The sequence below is a fragment of the Neofelis nebulosa genome, chromosome 1 (assembly GCF_028018385.1).
Source record: "Neofelis nebulosa isolate mNeoNeb1 chromosome 1, mNeoNeb1.pri, whole genome shotgun sequence".
In the NCBI taxonomy this organism is placed as follows: Eukaryota; Metazoa; Chordata; class Mammalia; order Carnivora; family Felidae; genus Neofelis; species Neofelis nebulosa.
In genome coordinates, this window is record NC_080782.1 from 95,266,175 (window position 1) to 95,286,935 (window position 20,761).

The following is a 20,761-nucleotide window of genomic DNA, read 5'->3' on the forward strand; positions in this document are numbered from 1 at the left end:
GGCCTTCTGGCTTCACTTTCAACATGAAAGGCAGCAGGTGAGTGAAAAAGCACAACAAAATGAGAAGAAAGTAGCACAGAATGTGTAACAGAGGAAAATTTTTAGAATCAGGAAAAAAAAAAAGAAGCAACCTAGCCTTACTAAACACTTATGAAAGGAAAGGCTAAAAGATTCCAGAATGGCATTCTAGCACACATTGCAGGGAAGGAGTTGAAAGCAATTTTATTTCTCTGGAGAACCAACACTCATAATTCTGTGACTCTTTATTTCTCCTGAATTAAGTGAAGGGTAGTATCTGCTAATATTAGCCACTTTTGGTGAGAAATGAGAAACAAATACATGACATCTAATATTCTGTAGCAGACCCAATTCTCTAGATTATCCTCCATACCTCCTCTGAATTCAACTGACTCAGATCATGCTACCAAAGGTGAGAGGAGGTGGTGGGCACACAGTGTGGCCTCCAGGACCACCTGTCTTTCTCAAACTACCCTCTGTGAAGCCTGAATGAGCACCAGTCAGCCAAAATCAGTAAAGGGAGTAAGAGAAACCTGGACACCGAAGCCAAAAAAATAAAATAATAAAATAAATAAAGCTCTAAAGCAATTAGATAAGCAGAGATGTTCCAGAAATGTCCTCAACATCATGTGCTTACACAGAGAGAGTGATGGAAAACTCACTTGAATGAGGAAGGTACAGGATGTACACATGCTAAAGTTATAGCAGGATAATTGGAAACCAACCACAGATCCTTAAAACCCACTCACACATTCAGGGAAGGTAAGAAAAGAGAAATGAGTGGATGGGAAGAACTTCCTCTGGCACATCGGGGTCCACATGTTATACAATAATCATGTCAGGACAAAAGACTGAATACTTGAGCAATCTGTACCACCCACATATGCCCCCAGTGTAGAGGGTCTACAAAGCTGGGATTCCCAGTGTGGCCCACCCTAAATGGAACTGATCACAAATGCTTTCCCACATACAAGCACATCTTAAGTAATAATAGGCTGTGAAGTATCTGAACTCTCCAAACAACAGCTAACAGGGTGCTTTTTGGATTAGATAAAGGCCCCAGGACACAACCTGAATAAAGAGACCCTTGCTTTCACATCAATCCATTTTCCGTTCCAGTGACTTGGTGCTGTTCAATCTAATATTGCCTGTGTGTACATATATGTATTTATGCAAATACAATGCAGCTCTCAAGCCAGATGATCACACCTTCCTCCAAATCTCTTTATTACAAGCAAGGGATTCAATACACCCATCTCCCCCTTCTGAGTTCTCTTCACCCAAAGTAAAGTAAACCCAGTATACTGTAAACTGCTTTGTGGCTCTTTTCTAGCTACTATAAGAGTCCTCTGTGGATTGTGAGGGATTTCCATTTCAGGTCAGGAGAAAAAGAGGGCACTGGGGATTGACAGAAAGGAGGTGAGACTGAGAGGCAAGCAAGATTAGAGGTTTTGGAGAGATTTGCAGACAGGAGGGAGCTGAACCCAGGTAAACCTGGGCTTTCACTCACAGCAGGGAAGACAACCCAGCAGCATCTGCTAAGCCTTGTGTACCAAAGCTACTCTGCATCTCTGAAGCCACCACAGCCCAGGGAATCAGAAGTCAGGACCCCGAGTCCAAAACCAGAGAGGAGTGAATGGAATGGATGTCAGACACAGGAGAAACCTCATTATCCTGTATCTGCAATGAGGCAAATGGGACGTACAAATAGCTCGCTCAGATTATGAGGAAGAGACTAAACATTTCAATGGGCTAAGGGCAGTTCTCAGAATTTGAGCGATATGGGATCCATTTTTATTTATTTAAGATGTGTTAAGTAAAATTTTTACATGCTATATTGAATGTGCTACCTTCATTTTTATTTCAATTAACATTTAAGAATTGTCATGGGCTAACTGATGGTGAGGCCCAAATCCCACTTTTCCCAATTAGCGAATTCTCTCACCACAGGGATTCCAGGAGTCTGGCTCTCTCGTGACCCTATCTCACGGTCTGTCATTACCAAAGGCTATGTGGCAGACCCAGGACAGCCTCAGGGAATATATGAAGTGGGGGCTCCTCTCTTCTCTTTTTCTTTATTCATTAGCACTTTATTCACATTTTATATGTTTAACGTGCTCCGATCTGAGCCACACAGGGCCCCCTTTTGTCTTTTCAAAATTCTCCTTGCAGGGCACTAGCCAAGCACGTGTCCAGCAAGGCCTCCCATTATTTGGCAGTGGGGAAGAAAAGCACAATGCGTGTTTCATGCCAATGAAGCAAAGGAGGCCCTTGCTTTATTTTGTGAAATTGCGAAATGGGTATCAATTCTACAAATGTGTAATGAAAACACACAAATAACAAGTAGGTGTCCTGTCAGATGATGCAATTTAAAAACAGAATACTAGGACCCAAAAAATCAAAGTCGTGGGGCAAAATATCTCCTAAATCAGGCCGAGAAAATACTCCCCGACCAGATACCAGAGTATGTGGTACCAGAGTGATGCTTAACCTCCAGGGGTACCGGGTGCAGGCGGCACAGCTCAGCCTACGGTGAGGGCCCCATGAACGGCACTCCCTGGGTGGCACAGGACAGTGGCTCGAGTGCCCACAGGTGGGTGCTGTGGCCTGAAAAGATGAGGAAAGCGTAGAGCCCTGCTTCGCCTCCTGTGTCACGCCAGATCTGAGACAGTGCGCGTTTGGCAAATCTGCATGTGTTCGCTTTGATCTGTGTGTATATCCTCCTATTTCTTTCCTTTGGCTCTAATTCCAACATTTCAGACCCTAACTCCAAAGACTCAGAAAGCAGTTTACATATGTAACAATTTAAAAAGTTGGTTTAGAAAAATCCTTGAAAGTAATGAATGATGCCATTAAATTACCTGCGCGTGCTTTGAGACCCAGTGACGGAGGACATTCAGTACTCGATTGGTGGCTGTTCTCCGAATAATAAACTCTTTGTCGCATGTTCTCTCAGTGTTGTTGAATCCTTAGGAGGAGAATAAACACACACATGTGGTTAAAGCCAATCCCCAGGAATCTGGGGAAGGTCACTTATTTGGTGACATTGGTTAGTGGAAACTCACAAATGGCACATCTTCGCAGACAGGTACAAGCAGCTTCAGACTGTTATGGATTCCACTTACTTACCTACTATAACTGCAGTTATGAGGCTACCACATCTTTACAGGTGCAATTAAATGAATAATGTGCACACACTTATTAAAGGCCACTGATTAAAACTAATGCTGATCTAATGACATTTCCACTTATGCCTGCCTTGGTCTAGAACATAAAGCCAAGGAAATTTTAACAAAGCATTTAAGAAAACATTAACTTATACTTTTGCCCAAAAGTCATTATATAACCAATAACATTTTCAGTATTTGTAGATGAATTAGCCCACACCTTAGCTCATAGATGATACAAATAGCTTATTTTGCACCCATGTATTGAGAAGCACGACAGCATAGAGGTTAAGAACATGAACTTCACAGCCAGACTGGGAGTTCAAATCCCTGTTGTGTTACCCTGGTAAGTTACAGCACCTCTCTGGTGACCTGTTTCCTCATGTCCTGCATGGGCTAATAAGTGTACCCACACCACAGAGTTGTTCTGGAGATTAAGTTAGTTAATACATGTTAAACATTTAGAATGGCACCTGAAACAATACTGGAAGGTCAATAAATATCAGCTGTTACTACAATCCAATGTTGGTTGAATGTCTTTGGTTCCCCTTTGTGCCAGCCTATGTCCCTGTCTTGGCCACCTTCTCACTATCAAGAAATCATTTACATTTTTTCCTACTGACTCTACGTTTTAAAAGATTTTGCTTTCCAATCATAATTAACTGACATGTTTCCTTTAAAAATGGATGAAAGCCTTATAAAACTTCACTGGCAAACTTCTTGAAAGTTGTCTAACTTACTCATTCCATTTCCTCCTCTTCTACATTCTCTACATCCCCCTCCAAGCCTCTCACCCCATATGACCACCAAAACAGCTCCTGTTAAGGTTGCCAGTAACCTACACGTCTCTATATCCAAGGGATATCCATCATCTCTCCGTTGGAAGGCTCACCTGATGAACACCAATAAGCAAATCACTAATGTATTTATATCCCCAGATCTCTTCTCTCATCTCTGGATCAATTTATCCAGCTGCTTCTTGATATTTTTCCCTTAGATGTTTCAAAAACCTCAGACCCAATAGGTATAAAAGAAAAAGCCATGGCCTTTCCAACAAACCTTGTCCTTATCTAGTGTTCCCTATTCCATTAAAGGAACATCAACAGCCATCCAGATGTATACACCAGAAACTTTGTAATCATTCCTGGCCCATCTCTTTGCTTCTTCCTGGTAATTTTACCTGCTAAGTAAATCTCAAATCTTTCCACATTTTCTTTCCTACAAAGTCAAAATTGAAGTTCAGCACCAAGCAACTCTCAATCTGGTCTACTGACAATGGTCTACTGACAACTGATCTCCTTTGTCATGCTTGCTTCCTCAAATCTGTTCTCTTGTCTAAAGTCAGAAAGATCTTTTCAAAGGCCAAATTAGATGGGTCACCCCCGTTTAAAGCATTTCCATGGCTCCTATGATAAGTAGAAAAAGTTAACATAGCCCACCAGGTTTTCCGTGATTTGACTCCTAGCTCCCTCTCAGCCTTTTCTGGAACCATATTTTCTCACTTTTCCCTTTCTTTCTCACCACCCTTCTTTTAGTCCTTCATCTTCACGGTGCTTTGCACATACTGCTCTGGATCTGTCACAATTATTGCTCTCCTTTGTACTCAGTGAAAGCTACTCTTGTTTATTTCACTTCCCCAATTAAGCCTGTCCTGGCCTGAGCTGAACAAATCAACATTACACATCCCACAGCACCAAGCACGTTGACTTTCTGGCACTTGTTACAGTTGCAATTTTACATTTATTTATGAGTTTATCTGATCAATACTGGTGTCTTCCATGAAGTCAGGGATTGGGTGTATTTTTGCTGAGCATGATGAGCACATATCTGTCACATAGCCATGCTGTACACAATGTGTATTTGCTGAATAAATGAATGAAAGCCTGGAAAGTGAGGACTTAGTCAGTATTTATTGAATATGATTTGCATATAAAGAATAGTGAGTGAAAAACTAAATGAATACTCCTCAGAGCTTACAAATGAGTTAGACTAAAAAAATCTATGAACTTCTCAAGGGCAGAGGCCCCTTTTCGATACTGCTCTTTGGATGTAGACAGGCATTTTCAACCCTACAGCAGACACTGTCAGAGGATGATGATGATGATGTGCTCTTGGCAGAAAAGATATATTTAAAAAAATTGTTTGCTATTAAAAGCTTATAAATTCTGGGTAAAATATAACAAATATCTTTTAAAATGCATAGCTGAGTTATTAATAAGGAATTTTCTAGAGTCAAACACACAGAGATCTAAAAAACCAAGATCAAGAACCAAGCCTCTGAACTGATGCTAGCTTCCCTAAGACGAAAGCAGTTTACCAATCTTGGTAACACAGGATTTGGACTGTAAATCCCATGTGGTTCAGGAGAAGCCTCAGGGCCTTCATGAAGTATGGGTGAGAGAATGGGAACTGAGACCCCACATAAAGCTGGAACTCCCCAAAGACCAGCCCCTCTGTGAATGAGTGGACTATGGGGAAAAGTGCTCCAAGTGCACAAGGAGACAGTTAAGAAACTTACCTGCCTCAGCCTGGATCTCAGTGGGGGTGTGGGAAAAAACAGCCTCCCTGAGAACTGATAGCCACAGGCCCACTTCACGGAGATATGAAGCTCAGATTCAGCCACCATTGGGTGGTCTGTCCCTCTAAATGAGAAATTAAAAAGTGGCCCAGGCTAGTGCTAATCCTGGGACCCTTGACAAAAGTATACACACAACTTTTCTGGAGGGACAGAAACTCAAGCTCAGCCTGTAATGGATCACCACTAACCAAATCCCTGAAAAGAAACTCACAGTCCAAAATTACAAAACACTCAAACCATCTACCATGAACAAGGATCAGTAGATCCCACCCTACCCGTCCACCACTACCAAGAATTCCAGGTACCAGAACTATTACACAGATCCAGTTTAAACATCCTAAAATTAAAGTGTTTACAAAGACTAAAGATACACAAGTAGGAACTGAGGGGCACCTGGGTGGCTCAGTCATTTGAGCGACTGACTTTGGCTCAGGTCATGATCTCATAGTTCATGAGTTTGAGCCCCGTGTCGGGCTCTGTGTGGACAGCTCAGAGCCTGGAGCCTGCTTCAGATTCTGTGTCTCCCTCTCTCTCTGCCCCTCCCCTGCTCATTCTCTCTCTTTCCCTCTCTCTCTCTCTCTCAAAAATAAATAAATATTAAAAAAAAACAAAAGTAGGAACTGAAAACATGATAAAAGAATAAAAAATTTTAAAGTCAGAAAAAAAATTTTTAAGTCAGATTTTACAAGAACCACATAAAACTTCAAGTTAATAGAATTATTCTTTTAATTATTGTTGAAAAATAGATGAGTTGAAATTGAAAACTCAAAGGATAGAAAAACACTGATTAGACAGACCCCACTAAATAAGCAAAGAATAAACTGGAAAAAGATTTAAAAACAGGTCTCAGAAAATTATTCAAATGCAGTACAAAGAGTTAAAGAGAGAAAACAGAAAAGAGTTGTTAAAAGACATGGAGGAAAGAATTAGAAGTTCCAGCAAAAAATCAGAAGGATAATACAGGAAAAGAATTTTTCAGACTTGTTGGAAGACATGAATCCTCAGGTTCAGGAATTGCAATGAATCCCAAAGCAGGATAAATACAATGAAAACCACACCAGAAATAATGAAAAATGATGGAACTCTAAGACAAAGATAACTTTGAAGCAACTGCTGAGGATATATATGTTATTTGTAAAGAAAAGTCAGATGAAAAGGATAGGAAATGGTATGGGGAATGAGGAAAGTTGATGAGAAGGCTCTAAGTAACTAAAACAGAGAATTCAACTAGAGTGAGAGCTGGGAAATCATAAGGCACTATCATGCTGGAGGATGAAAGTCAAAAGTTCTTTGAACACTGAAAAAGGGTGATGAGGCAGAGTCCCTCACCTGCATATATAGGTATAAGGATGGTCAATCAGTGAGATCTGAAAAGAATGGGTGAAAGATAAGAGCAAGGGCGGGACACGAAGATAAAAATCAAGGTGAAATGTTAAGAAAGACAAGCCATTTTTTAAAAATTTTTTTTTTTAACGTTTATTTATTTTTGAGACAGAGAGAGACAGAGCATGAACAGGGGAGGGTCAGAGAGAGAGGGACACACAGAATCTGAAACAGGCTCCAGGCTCTGAGCTGTCAGCACAGAGCCCGACGCGGGGCTCGAACTCACGGACCGCGAGATCATGACCTGAGCCGAAGTCGGACGCTTAACTGACTGAGCCACCCAGGCGCCCCAAGACAAGCCATTTTAACAGAGTTGCTACTACCTTAATGTATTTTGGAAAAAACGTCTATCCCTACTGGTCTCTTTGCGTCTGTGTCAGGTGTGGGTGGACACGGTAGTCTATGTTGAAGATAGACAAGAAAGGCAAGGAACATTCTTCTGCTCTCCAAGTTATTTAGTGTCATACATTAAAAGGCCACTTAAGGGATTTTCTTTATCAAATTTCCAATATTTCCATAAATTCAAATCTCAACCTCTATCATCAGTTAGGTTAGGATTTGATTATACTGCTTGTATGTTCTTCGTAACTCCTTCTAATAATCATGTTATTTATCTTTTCTATGGAGATCACAGCTAGGTACGTTCTCATTGTCTCCGCTGCTCAGAGCTCATTACCTGCTGCCACTTGCAGTACTCAACAGTCTCTTGGAAAGCAACCAGGTACTCCCGTAAGCAATCTTCAACAACGTGTATTCAGTCAGTGCAGCTGGAACAATCCACAGCTAGTAGTAAAGATGACTAGGATGGAAGGACCAGCTGCAGGCAGGACCACCCTTCCAGGTGCTGCAGGAATTCTGAGAACCAGTGAGGGAGGGAAGGCTCCAAAGACACACATTCTACTACAGCCTTCACAGGGCAGGCCATCCCTAATATGGTCCAGGATGGACAAGAAGTAAAGTCCGGGGCAAATTACTCAACCTGTTTGTGGCTCAGTTTCCTAACTTATAAAATGAGCAGAAGAAACCACATAGAGTCGTTTTAAAAATTAAATAATTTGGGGCACCTGGGTGGCTCAAATGGTTAAGCATCCAACTCCTGGTTTTGGCTCAAGTCATGATCTCACAGCTGTGGGATGGAACCCCGTGTCAGGCTCTGCACTGACAGTGCAGAGCTTGCTTAGGAGTCTCAGTCTCTCTCTCCTTCTGCCCCTCCCGTGCTCTCTCTCAAAATAAATAAAAATAAACTTAAAAAATTAAATAATTGTGACACCAGCATGGCTCAGATTTTTTGAGCAACGGACTCTTGGTTTCAGCTCAGGTCATGACCTCAGGGTTGTGGGATCAAGCCCTGCATTAGGCTCTGCATTGAGTGTGGAACCTGCTTAAGATTCTCTCTCAATTCTCTCTCTCTCTCCCCCTCTCTTCCCCACTCATGTACTCTCTCTCTAATTTAAAAAAATTAAATACTTCTTGTAAAACAGGGCACTCAACGAAATAATATTATAATTATGTTCTCACCTATAGCTGGCTTCATCCATCCATCCCCTTGATCCAATGTCCCTCACAAAACACTTATTTTTTTAATCTTTTTTAAAAAAATTATATTCAAGTTACTTAACACACAGTGTAGCCTTGGCTTTAGGAGTAAACCCAGTGATTTATCTCTTACATATGACACCCATTGCTCATCCTGAAAAGTGCCCTCCTTAATGCCCATCACCCATTTTCCCCACCCTCCTCACCCCTCTACCTGCAGCAACCCTCAGTTTGCTCTCTAATTTTTAAGAGTCTCTTATGGTTTGCCTCTCTTTCTGTTTTTATCTTATTTTTCCTTCCCTTCCCATATGTTCATCTGTTTAGTTTCTGAAATTCCACATGAGTGAAATCAAATGGTATCTGTCTTTCTATGACTTATTTTGCTTAGCATAATACCCTCCACTTCCATCCACATTGTTGCAAATGGGAAAATTTCATTCATTTTCATACTGAGTAGTATTCCATTGTATATATATGTACCACATCTTCTTACTCCATTCATCAGTTGATGGACATTTGGGCTCTTTCTTTTTTTTTAATTTATTTTTTGTATTTATTGTATTTATTTAATATTATTCTGTATTTTTTGTATTTATTTTGAGAGATACAGAAACAGCATGAGCAGGGGAGGGGCAGAGAGACAGAATCCCAATCAGGCCTTCACATGTCAGCACAGAGCCGAGGGCAGGGCTCAAACTCATGAAAACACAAGATGGTGACCTGAGCCAAAACCAAGAGTCAGAAGCTTAACCTACTGAGCCACCCAGGCACCCTTGGGCTTTTTCTATAATTTGGCTACTGTTGATAGCACTGCTATAAACACTGGGGTACATGTGCCCCTTCAAATCAGCATTTTGTATCCTCTGGTTAAGTTGCTAACAGTGCAATTGCTGGTTCATAGGGTAGTTCTATTTTCAATTTTTTGAGGAACCTCCATACTGTTTTCCAGAGTGGCTGCACCAGTTTGCATTCCCACCACACCAGCAGTGCAAAAGGGCTCCCCTTTCTCCACATCCTCGCCAACACCTGTTGTATCCTGAGTTGTTAATTTTAGCCATTCTAATGGGTGTGAGGCGGTATCTCATTGTGGTTCCTCACAAAATACTTATAACAGAAAGCTAGTTGTAAGTGTATGTGAAAGCGGTAAGGATTTGATGAACATCAACTTACTTCCTTCCTGAAGAACTTTTTTCACTGCTCGAGGTCATTGATTTTTTAGAAAAATACTCTCTTACTTCGATTTAAGCCAGCAACAACTTAGAAATTCCCTAAACCAGATACATGAACCATCCTTCTGAGGGGCATACCTGTAGCAAATCCTGATAGATCAAGTTTTATAAAAGGACTGCTGTTTATTCATTAACTGAAATTAATGCCTTAACTGGGCTCTAATGTGTTCTCATGTCATCAGATATGCCTGTCTCCCCATCTTCACAGACTTTGAAGCTATGTGATCAGAACAACAATCTTCCACAACTGTTCAGATTTTCTCCTTATCACAAGCCACCATATAAATCGGGAGCTGCTTGGGCAATATATTTCTGAATTTAAGTATGAACTACATACACAACTAAGTGGTGGTAACATCCATGTGGAAGCCATTCTGTCCTAGAATCAAAGATCTACCCCCGAGGAGTTCTTGTGCATTTTTTGCAATAGGAAATAGCATATCTTTGCAGGGCTTCACACATCTTTCAATTGTCAAGAGTGATAGCACAATGAAACCACGCACACCAGGAGAGTTTCTTTTACCAATACACATATCTAGAATAGTATCACCCCAAGATTGCTGTCTTTCCAATTTTTGCATATTCTTTTTCAATTGTAAACACTGGTCAGAATGGCTAATTTGGGCAACAAAAGTCATCTGGAAAAGTGATAAAAGCCAAATCACTATGCAGAATCACTATACAGAATGAGATTCAACTTTATGGTCCTTCCCCCAGATGCCTCATGAGTCATGCCATCCTGTATAGCAACTGGTAGATGTGACATCTCTCTTATTAAACTATATACTCCTTGGTGAAGGGATTTCATCTCCAGCATCTTTGTAGGCCCTTCAGCTTTGCACACCGGCACTCAGAAGTTATTTTTCTTAATAAAAATTGCATCACTCCCTATGGAAACTGAAAGTGTCTGCAAGTGCTATATATCTGAACTAAGGGCACGCTTTCACCATATTACCGTGATGATCACGTATTCGATATCCATCACAAGCAGAACATACAATAAAGTAGTGGGGAGGGAGGCAAGGACATTGAAAATAGGGGAAAAAAGGACAGTTTCATTTTATTCTTCAAATGATATGATACTCAGCCAACTTCACAGCCTACTTTTTAAGAGGCAAGTAAAATAATGGTGAGATTACACATAGGTTGATGATGAGCTAGGCCAGTTAGAACTACCCTGAGGATACTGAGGACACACTATAAAAGAAAAAGAATTCTTGAGCATGGTGAAGTATTTTAGCATCAAAAGTAGATCACCAAGAACTGGACCACAGAGCTCTTATTAATTCCAACGAAGCATCTTTAAGCCATCCTTCTGAATTAGTGAAGCAAGCCAGAGTAGAATCAGAAAGAGCCAAAAGGCACAGAAATAATATTGCTATCAGTGGTCTACGGTGGAGGGCTGCCTGGGAGAAAAAGTAAACACTATTGGTTACTTCATCATATATCTAGGAACTGTTTCTTGTTGGGTTTTTATCTCCAGGACCTGACATTGTAGGTCTTAATATATTTAGACTTGTTGAATAAACGCACTCTAATCACTTTAATGGTTACATTAGTGAGGGAATTAAGAAAAGTGTATCAGTGATGCATCTTTTTTCACTTTAAACAAATGGGACTCAATCTCCCCAATAACATCAATGTTATCGATGTGCTTTGCCTTACCCAGCAAATATCATTCTTTTCAATACTTTTTAAGTTTATTTATTTATCTTGAGAGAGAGAGAGACAAAGCGAGCGCACAAGCGGGAGTGGGTCAGAAAGAAAGAGAGACAGAATCCCAAGCAGGCTCCGCACCATCAGTGCAGAGCCCAATGCGGGGCTTGAACTCAGGAACTGTGAAATCATGACCTGAACCGAGATCAAGAGTAGGACGCTTAACCATCTGTGCCACCCAGGTGCCCCTCCAGCAAATATTCTAAAAAGCATGTCATATAATTGGTTTGTACATTTCTGTGCTCTTGGATTATAACTGTATTGCTGCTTTGTGCCAGGTACTGTACTAGGAGCTTTACAAGTGGCCTATAATTTAACCTTCACAACCAAAGACAATAATAATAATTACCATTTAATGCGTGCCCCCAAGTACTAGGTAAAGTACCATGAATAATGTGGCTTCTTCAATAACAACAGCAACCAAATGGGGTAAATGTTATCCTCATTCGGGGATAAAGAAACAGAACATACAAGAGGTTGGGAAACTTGGCAAAGGTCATAGTTATTAAGCAGCAGAATCAGAATTTGAGCCCAGGTCTGTCCGTTTCCAAACCCAGAGTGCTTTTAATTGCAACTCATTAGATCCAAAGTTTAGACTTTTAAGTTTTTCTTGCAAGGTGGTAAACCAACACTTAAAACTATAACAGAAGACGCTAGCAAAGTAAGCACATTCCTGTTCTTTCTTTTAAATTTTGAGGAGTGCTGACAGAATGGCCCCATTATAGAAATATATGTTTCATATTGTAATGGATAGTAAACAAAAACCTTTATCTAATTAGAAGTAAAATGTTCTCAAAATGTGTTCTTTCCCCAAATTCATTGTTTCTTTCCTAGGTGACCATTATATAGACTACTGCTTTTTAAACTTCTGGTCATGACTTATTAATGGGGAGTGAAATCAGTTTGGTGGGCTGTTACTAGCATTAAAAAAAGTGAAACAGATGAAAACTAACTGAAGAGATTGTGCACAGTGAGAATGAGTATTCTTGAGGGAAACTTTTGTATCAGTTGTGTGCGTGTGCGTGTGTGTGTGTGTGTGTCCTGAGTCAAAACGCAAAATGTATTTCTTAGAATAGGTTGCAGTAAAAAAGTCTGAAAGTGACTGATCTAGACAATCTGATTATCAGACTATGTTTAAACTATCTGAAGGAATTGTCTAGAAATCCTGGATGACTATGTTCTTTATCTGAACCATGTCTGAAGGAACAAGCAGAGGATATTTCTTCTCTTCCTGTCCCCCTTTTGCTTCTGTCATGAAATACTCTCCCCACTCCACGCCCAGTTCTCCAGTTTGTCTACCACTATCTCATTCTCAGTTCTCGGTCTGTTCTCCAGCTGACTCCATTCAGTTCTCACTCCCTCATGGACATAACTCTATGTCATGGTTTTTCTGTGTACTCCAACCTGACATGTCCAGGTCCAACATGTCCCCCAAATCCCTCATTTCAAGCTCCTTATGAAATATTCCCACAGTAATCACACATTCTACCCTCATAAGAAATACATCCAAGAATTAAATGTATGTTTCTTGCTCTCAAGCTCCTCCCCATGTTAACTTTCCCGTTGAGTTAATGAGATCACCACGGGTTCAGCTTCTCAGGTGGGAAACCTCACTCTTCTCTGTCTCTCCTTTGCTTTTCCCATTCTGTCAACAAATACTGTTAACTTTTCAACAGCATCTGTCAAATTTATCCCTGTAACTCCACTATTCTGCCACAATCCTAAATCTGGATTCTTTACACATGTGTAATAGTTACTATCTCCTAGACATTCCTCCTTCTTTCATTCTGTCTTTCTATTCTTCTTCCATCTCTAAATCAATTAATCAATAGCTACAGAGCATCTACTGTGTTCCAGATACCGGGCAGGTGCTCAGTGAACAAGAGATGTGGTCCCTGATCTCAAGAAGTTTGTTCTGTAAATGGGGAAGACAGCCTCAAAACAAGTAAAACACCAAAATATCTAAATTGAAACCCTGCAAATAAGCAAGTTGCCTTTCTCTTCAAAAATCAGCTGAAATATCACTTTCACTTGTTACTGTTCCAGCACAAGTACTTCTAATGTCTCCCCATGGCACACTGAACCAAATGTAAAATATTTTCCTAGACATGAAGAGGATTAGTTACTTGCTCAAAATCACTTAGCTAGTATAGTGAAAAAAAGAGGTAAATGCAGACAAGTAGGGGATTTGCACATACACTACGCTGAACATCATGCTAACAGTGTTCACTGAGTCTATGAACTGACAGTTTCATTCTTGAGAGATTATCTAGAAAAACAGCTATGATTACAGAAATTAAACTTTAGTCTGTATAGAGTAGGACAGATGGCGTAGTAATCTATTTGTATGTTCAGTTGCTTCCATTTTAATGGAATATTAGTTAGCAATCTTTTGTTTGCAAAAGGGACAGAACACCTAAACTGAAGTCGCCTAGATTAAAAAAGTAATTATTGTTTGTATCTGGAGATAGTTCTAGATTCATTTAGTTCAGGGACACATGATGTCAGCCTGGCCCCTGTCTATTTCTCTTCAGTGCCTTACATTCCCTTTTCATTTGCAAGTAGCAAACATGGGTAAGGTCCTGCCAGTCTTACAACCTCCTATCACACCATCCAGGGAATGAGAGGGCATGCTTTCTAGTAACTTTCACTGAAGAGAGAGAGAAATTTCTATCCCAGAAGCCCCAAACAAATCCTTGTATTTCACTGGCCCAAAGTGGATCTATGCCTTCCTTGAACTCATCACTGTGGTGATGAAGGATAGAGGGCTGGGATGACTGGGAGATGTGCAGGTGTGTGTGTGTGTGTGTGTGTGTGTGTGTGTGGCAGGGATGTAAGCTCCCACTCAAAGTACATAGCCAGGAGTGTGAAAGGGCAGTTTCTCAAAGGTTCTATTGGCAAGACATGCATGAGACAATGAACAAACGCGGCATAGTGGTTTCTGTTTTTTGTCTTTTACCTATTCTTTTTTTTTTTTTTTTTTTTCATTTTTTTTTTCATTTTTTTTTTCAACGTTTTTTGTTTTTTATTTTTGGGACAGAGAGAGACAGAGCATGAACGGGGGAGGGGCAGAGAGAGAGGGAGACACAGAATCAGAAACAGGCTCCAGGCTCCGAGCCATCAGCCCAGAGCCTGACGCGGGGCTCGAACTCACGGACCGCGAGATCGTGACCTGGCTGAAGTCGGACGCTTAACCGACTGCGCCACCCAGGCGCCCCCGTCTTTTACCTATTCTTAAGTGTGTTCTTATCTTTCTGTTTTTAAGTTCTTCTCCTTACTCACATTAACCTGAGATTTTCTCTGAGTGCAATTAACTATTACAATGAAAAAAAACCCATATTTTTTCTAGACTGGGGAAAAGAAGCTCAGCAGGTTTATTACTGTCTGTGATAAAAAATACATGAAGAATGGCAAAATCAATATCTTACATTTGTTTTCATTTTTCAAGGAAATTAGTAACTAAAACTGTCAGCTGAATTGTTTTTATGGATTTTTAAAAATGTGTGCTGTCGAGATTCATAGAGGAATGATTACATCCTGAACTTTCAATAAAACTTATGAGAATGTTTGTATATTATATCTGTTCTCACAATTCCAGAAAACATATCCCTTGCTTTTACAGATGAGGAAAAGGTCCAGCAGCCTTACAGATGAGGAAAGCCCAACAGCCACCTAAGGTCACAGAGAGTAAAAGTAGAGACAGAACTTTTGGCCAGATGATCCAATTCTAAAACCCAGGTTCTTCCCACTAAAACACGCTACCTGAGTGCCTGGTCCCAAGGAATGCAAGGTGCTCCTGTTTATTGCTGTGTAACCTGCAGCCCTCCCACTGCTGCTGTCACCAGCTTCTGTGCTGGCACAGGAATGCGAAAGAACATACTGCCAGTGAACAGGGTGATGGTAACTTCTGCCGAAGCAGAATGAAGGCATTTGAGGAGTCAGTGGGGAAGTGAAGCCACCACGTAACCAAAATGATTTTCAAGATTACTGCAGAGGCAAGAAGGAAAGAAACAGCCTGCAGACTGAGAGGTAACACAGGCTCACTGGAAATAATAAGTTGAACCAGTTTGAAAACTAAAATACAGCAATTTAAAAAAAACACAAATTAAGATAGAATACTTTGTGTCAGAGTTTCTTGACAATACAACCAGTATTACCCAAGAGGCCTTTGAAAATACAGTGAATGCAATGACTACTGTGGAAGATGGTGGAGTAGGAGGACCCGAAGCTGACCTCATCCCACAGATACAACTAGATAACACCCACAAGAGTCTAAATAGCCTAGAAAACAACCCAAAGACTTGCAGAACATGCTCTCCACAGCTAAATGTATAGAAGAGGCAACATCAAAGAGGATAGGAAGGGCAGAGACTCAGTCAGAAGTTAAACAAACCCATGGACTGTCCATGGAGGGAGGGATACTGTGGGTGTGGAGAGGGGAAAGAAACAAAACACTCACACCAGCCACCCCTGCCATGGGGAACCTGCATGGGGAAGACAAATACGCATGACATTTGGCTTTGAAAGCCAGAAGGGCATAATTTCATGAGTTCTTACAGCCAGTGGGGCTTAACACCTGGAACTTTAAAAATCAGTGGGCTCAACTCTGGGAGAGCTGGAAGGCAGCAGGAAACAGAGTCCATGCCCTTAAAGAGACAGCACAACAAGCAGCCCCTCGGACACAAAGCATAGAAGTAGCAGTTTGAAAAATGCCTGGGGTAAACAGAAGGGAAATTTCTTTACCTATCTCAAAGCCCATGCTGGAGGGGCAGAGATCCTTGGGAGACTTCTCCAGGGACAAAGGAGCTGATGGATGCCATTCCCTCCACTGCCCCACAGCCTAGACACATGGACACCTGTGGGAACCAATGCAACACCAACACTCCCTACACCTAAGTTGCTAAAAGTAGGCCCTGCTGCCTGTGTTCTCCTGTGGACATGCTCCCTCAGTACTAGGTCTCCTCACAGAGCAGACCAGCACAAATCTTTTTTTTTTCCATATTGATTTTTTTTTAATTTTATTTTTTATTGTTTTAAATTTACATCCAAATTAGTTAGCCTATAGTGCGAGAATGATTTCAGGAGTAGATTCCTTAGTTCACCTTATCCATTTAGCCCATCCTCCCTCCCACAACCCCTCCCATAACCCTCAGTTTGTTCTGCAAATTTGTGAGTCTCTTCTGTTTTGTCCCCTTCCTTGTTTTCATATTATTTTTGTTTCCCTTCCCTTATGTTCATCTGTGTTGTCTCTTAAAGTCCTCATGAGTGAAGTCATATGATTTTTGTCTTTCTCTGACTAATTTCACTTAGCATAAAACCCTCCAGTTCCATCCACGTAGTTGCAAATGGCAAGATTTCATTCTTTATGATCACCGAGTAATACTCCACTGTATATGTATACCACATTTTCTTTATTCATTCATCCATCGAGGGACATTCAGGCTCTTTCCATACTTTGGCTATTGTTGATAGTGCTGCTATAAACATGGGGGTGCATGTGTCCCTTTGAAACAGCACACCTGTATCCCCTGGATAAATGCCTAGTAGTGCAATTGCTGGGTCGTAGGGTAGTTCTATTTTTAATTTTTTGAGGAACCTCCATACTGCTTTCCAGAGTGGCTGTATCAGCTTGCATTCCCAAGTGCAAATCTTGTTAACACCACATGCCCTGCCCCTGTGTTCTACAGACCTGCCCCTCCCCACCCCCACCCCAGTACACTCTTGGCCAGAGCCCATCCCAAGTGGTGCCACAAACCTGGCAATGTACAAGCAGCCCCAACAAGGGCCAGCACTGCTCTCAAATGACTCTTGCCCTAGGAAGAGGGGAATATAACCACACCCACCAGTCCAACTATGGTCCCAGCAGGGGGGCTAGGGGAAGACATCTGGACTGACTGTAGGCCATGCTCACCATCAAAAGCTTCTCAGGGGACAACACAGGGGAGGCACACCCCAGTTCAGTGCTACTGTAGCTCTGGAAAATGCCTATTCTGACTCAACTCAAGCCCAAAATGGCCCCAGATTGGCTCAGTAACAACACAAGAGACTATTCTGCCCAAAACAGGCAAAGAGAGCCATTGAAGTCAGTTGGACTGAAGGCAAATGTGGCTCAGCGACAATAGAAGGGCACATGAAACACACATAGGAGACACCCCTCAAGTGCAGGTTCTGGTGAACATGGGACATTGTGTTGCAGGGCACTATAGGACCTCTTTTTCATAAGACCACAACTTTCAAGAGCAGAGATGTGGCTCTCTTTCCTAACACAGAGACACAGACACATAGAGTTTAACAAAATGAGGAGACAAAGGAATATGTCCCAAATGAAAGAATAGGAAAAATCACAGCAAGAGAGGTAAATGAAATGGAGACAAATAATATACCTCATAGAGAATTCAAAGTAATGGTCATAAAGAAACTCACTGGACTTGAGAGAATGGAGGATCTCAGTGAGACCTTCAATAAAGAGACAGAACATAAAAAAGAACCAATCATAGATGAAGAACTGAATAACTGAAATTAAAAATACAGTAGAGGGAATTAATAGTAGAATAGAGGAAACAGAAGATCAGATCAGCAACATGGAGGGCAGAATAATGGAAACCAATCAAGCTGAACTGGAGAGGAAAAAGAATAATAAAAAATTATAATAGACCTAGGGAACTCAGAGACAACATCAAACATAATAACATTTGCATTATAGGAATCCCAGGAGAAGAGAGAGAGAAAAGGGGGCAGAAAATTTATTTGAAGAAATAACAGCTGAAAACTGTCAAATCCAGGAAACAGAAATCCAGATCCAGGAGGCACATAAGCCCCCAATAAAATCAACCCAAGGATGTCCACACCAAGAAACATAGTAATTAAAATGGCAAACAGTAGGGATAAAGAGGGAATTTTAAGGCAGCAAGAAGAAAGTAAATAGTTACATATAAGGGAAACCCCATAAGGCTATCATCTGATTTCTCAGCAGAAAATAAGGGGAAGTGGCATGATAATACTCAAAGGGCTGACTGGAAAAACCTACAGCCAAGAATACTCTATTCAGCAAGGCTATCATTCAAAATAGAAGGAGAGATAATGAGTTTCCTAGAGAAGCAAAAGTTAAGGAAGTTCATGACCACTAAACCAGCCCTTCAAGAAATGTTAAAGGGGACTCTTGGAGTGAAAAGAAAAAACCATTAGCAGAAGTAAGAAAAGTAGGATGCACACAGAGTAAAATTTAGTATATCTATTAAAAATCAGACAAAAGATTCACAAAAGGATGTAAAATATGACACCATATATCTAAAACATGGAGGAGGGGAGAAGAGTAAAGAATGGGTTCAAACTTACATGACCATTAACTTAATATAGACTGCTAGATGCATAAGATGCTAGATATAAACCTAATGGTAACCACAAATCGAAAACCAGTAATACACATGCAAAAAATAAAGAGAAAGGAATCCAAGTATATAACTAAAGAAAGCCAGCAAACTATGAGAGAAGACAGAACGATAAGAAAGTAAGAGATAAGAACTACAAAAACAACTATAAAACAAGTAATAAAATGGCAATAAGTACATACTTGTCATTAATTACTTGGGAGTGTAAATGAACTAAACACCCCAGTAAAAAGACATAGGGTGACAGAATGGATAAAAAGGCAAGATCCATCTATATGCTGCCTACAAGGGACTCATTTCAGACCTAAAGACACATGTAGATGAAAAGGGAAGGGATGGAAAGGCATTTATCAGTGAAATAGAAGTGAAAAAGAAAGCCAGGGTAGCAATTTTTATATCAGACAAAACAGACTTTAAAACAAAGACTGTAACAAGAGACAAAGAATGACACTATATAATCAAAAGGAAAAAATCCAGCAAGATATAACAACTGTAAATATTTATGCTAACATGGAAACACGAAAATACATAAATCAGCTAATAACAAACATAAAGGAAGTGATTGATAGTAATAAAATAAGAGCGGGTGACACACCACTATATCAATAGATAGATCATCCAAATAGAAAATCAATAAACAGCAGCTCTGAATGACACATAGGACCAGATGGATCTAACAGATATATTCAGAACATTCTATCCTAAAAAAGCAGAATACGCACTCTTTTCAAGTGCACATGGAATATTCTCCAGCAAAGATCACATAGTAGGCCACAAAATAAGTCTCAACAAATTCAAAAAGGCTGAAGCCATACTCTGCATCTTCTCTGACCACAAAGCGATGAAATTAGAAATGAACCACAAGAAAAACATGTAGAAAGAACCAAATACATAGTGGTTGAATAACATGGCACTAAACAGGAAAGGGGCAACCAAGAAATCAAAGAGGAAGTAAAAAAATACAGAGAGACAAATGAAAATGAAAACACAATGGTCCAAAATCTTTGGGATGCAGCAAAATCTGTTCTTTTTATTTTTTTAACATATTTTTTAATGTTTATTTTTGAGAGAGAGAGAGAGGCAGAGCATGAGTGGGGGAGGGGCATAGAGAGAGGGAGACATAGAATCTGAATCAGAATCCAGGCTCTGAGCTGTCAGCACAGAGCCCAAGGTGGGGCTTGAACCCACGAGCCGTGAGATCATGACCTAAGCCAAAGTCAGATGCTTAACTAATTGAGTCACCCAGGTGCCCTAAACATAGTTTTTAAAGTTTATTTATTTATTCTGAGAGGGAGGGGAGAGAGGAAGAGAAAGAATGCAAGCAGGCTCCACACTGTCAGTGCAGAGTCTGATGTGGACTTGATCTCATGAACCATGAGATCATGACCTGAGGTGAAATCAGAGTCAGATGCTTAAGTGAGTGAGCCATCCAGGCAGTCTGCAAAAGTTGTTCTTTTCTATTTTTTAAATTTATTTATTTATTTTGAGAGAAAGAGAGTGAGAGGGAGCGCACATGAGCAGAAGAGGGGCAGAGAGAGAATCCCAAGCAGGCTTCACATTCAGCACAGAGCCTGACAAGGGGCTTGATCCCACAACTGTGAGATCATGACCTAAGCCGATATCAAGAGTCAGACACTCAACTGACTGAGCCACCCAGGCTCATACATCAAAACACAAAATCATCCAGCTCCTACATCTTAGAACACAAAAGCTGTTCTAAGAGGGAAGTTTATAGCAATACAGGCC

The 20,761-nt window shown here is 40.7% G+C and overlaps 1 protein-coding gene across 2 annotated transcripts in view; it reads right to left on the bottom strand.

Moving 5' to 3' along the window:
* RASGRF2 (Ras protein specific guanine nucleotide releasing factor 2) overlaps positions 1-20,761 on the bottom strand; it is a 245,496-nt gene that overhangs the window by 43,706 nt on the left and 181,029 nt on the right. For both annotated transcript variants that reach the window (XM_058728352.1, XM_058728343.1), the window contains exon 18: positions 2,880-2,986. In XM_058728352.1, the coding sequence (XP_058584335.1) occupies positions 2,880-2,986 (107 nt within the window). The remainder of the gene's footprint in view (positions 1-2,879; positions 2,987-20,761) is intronic.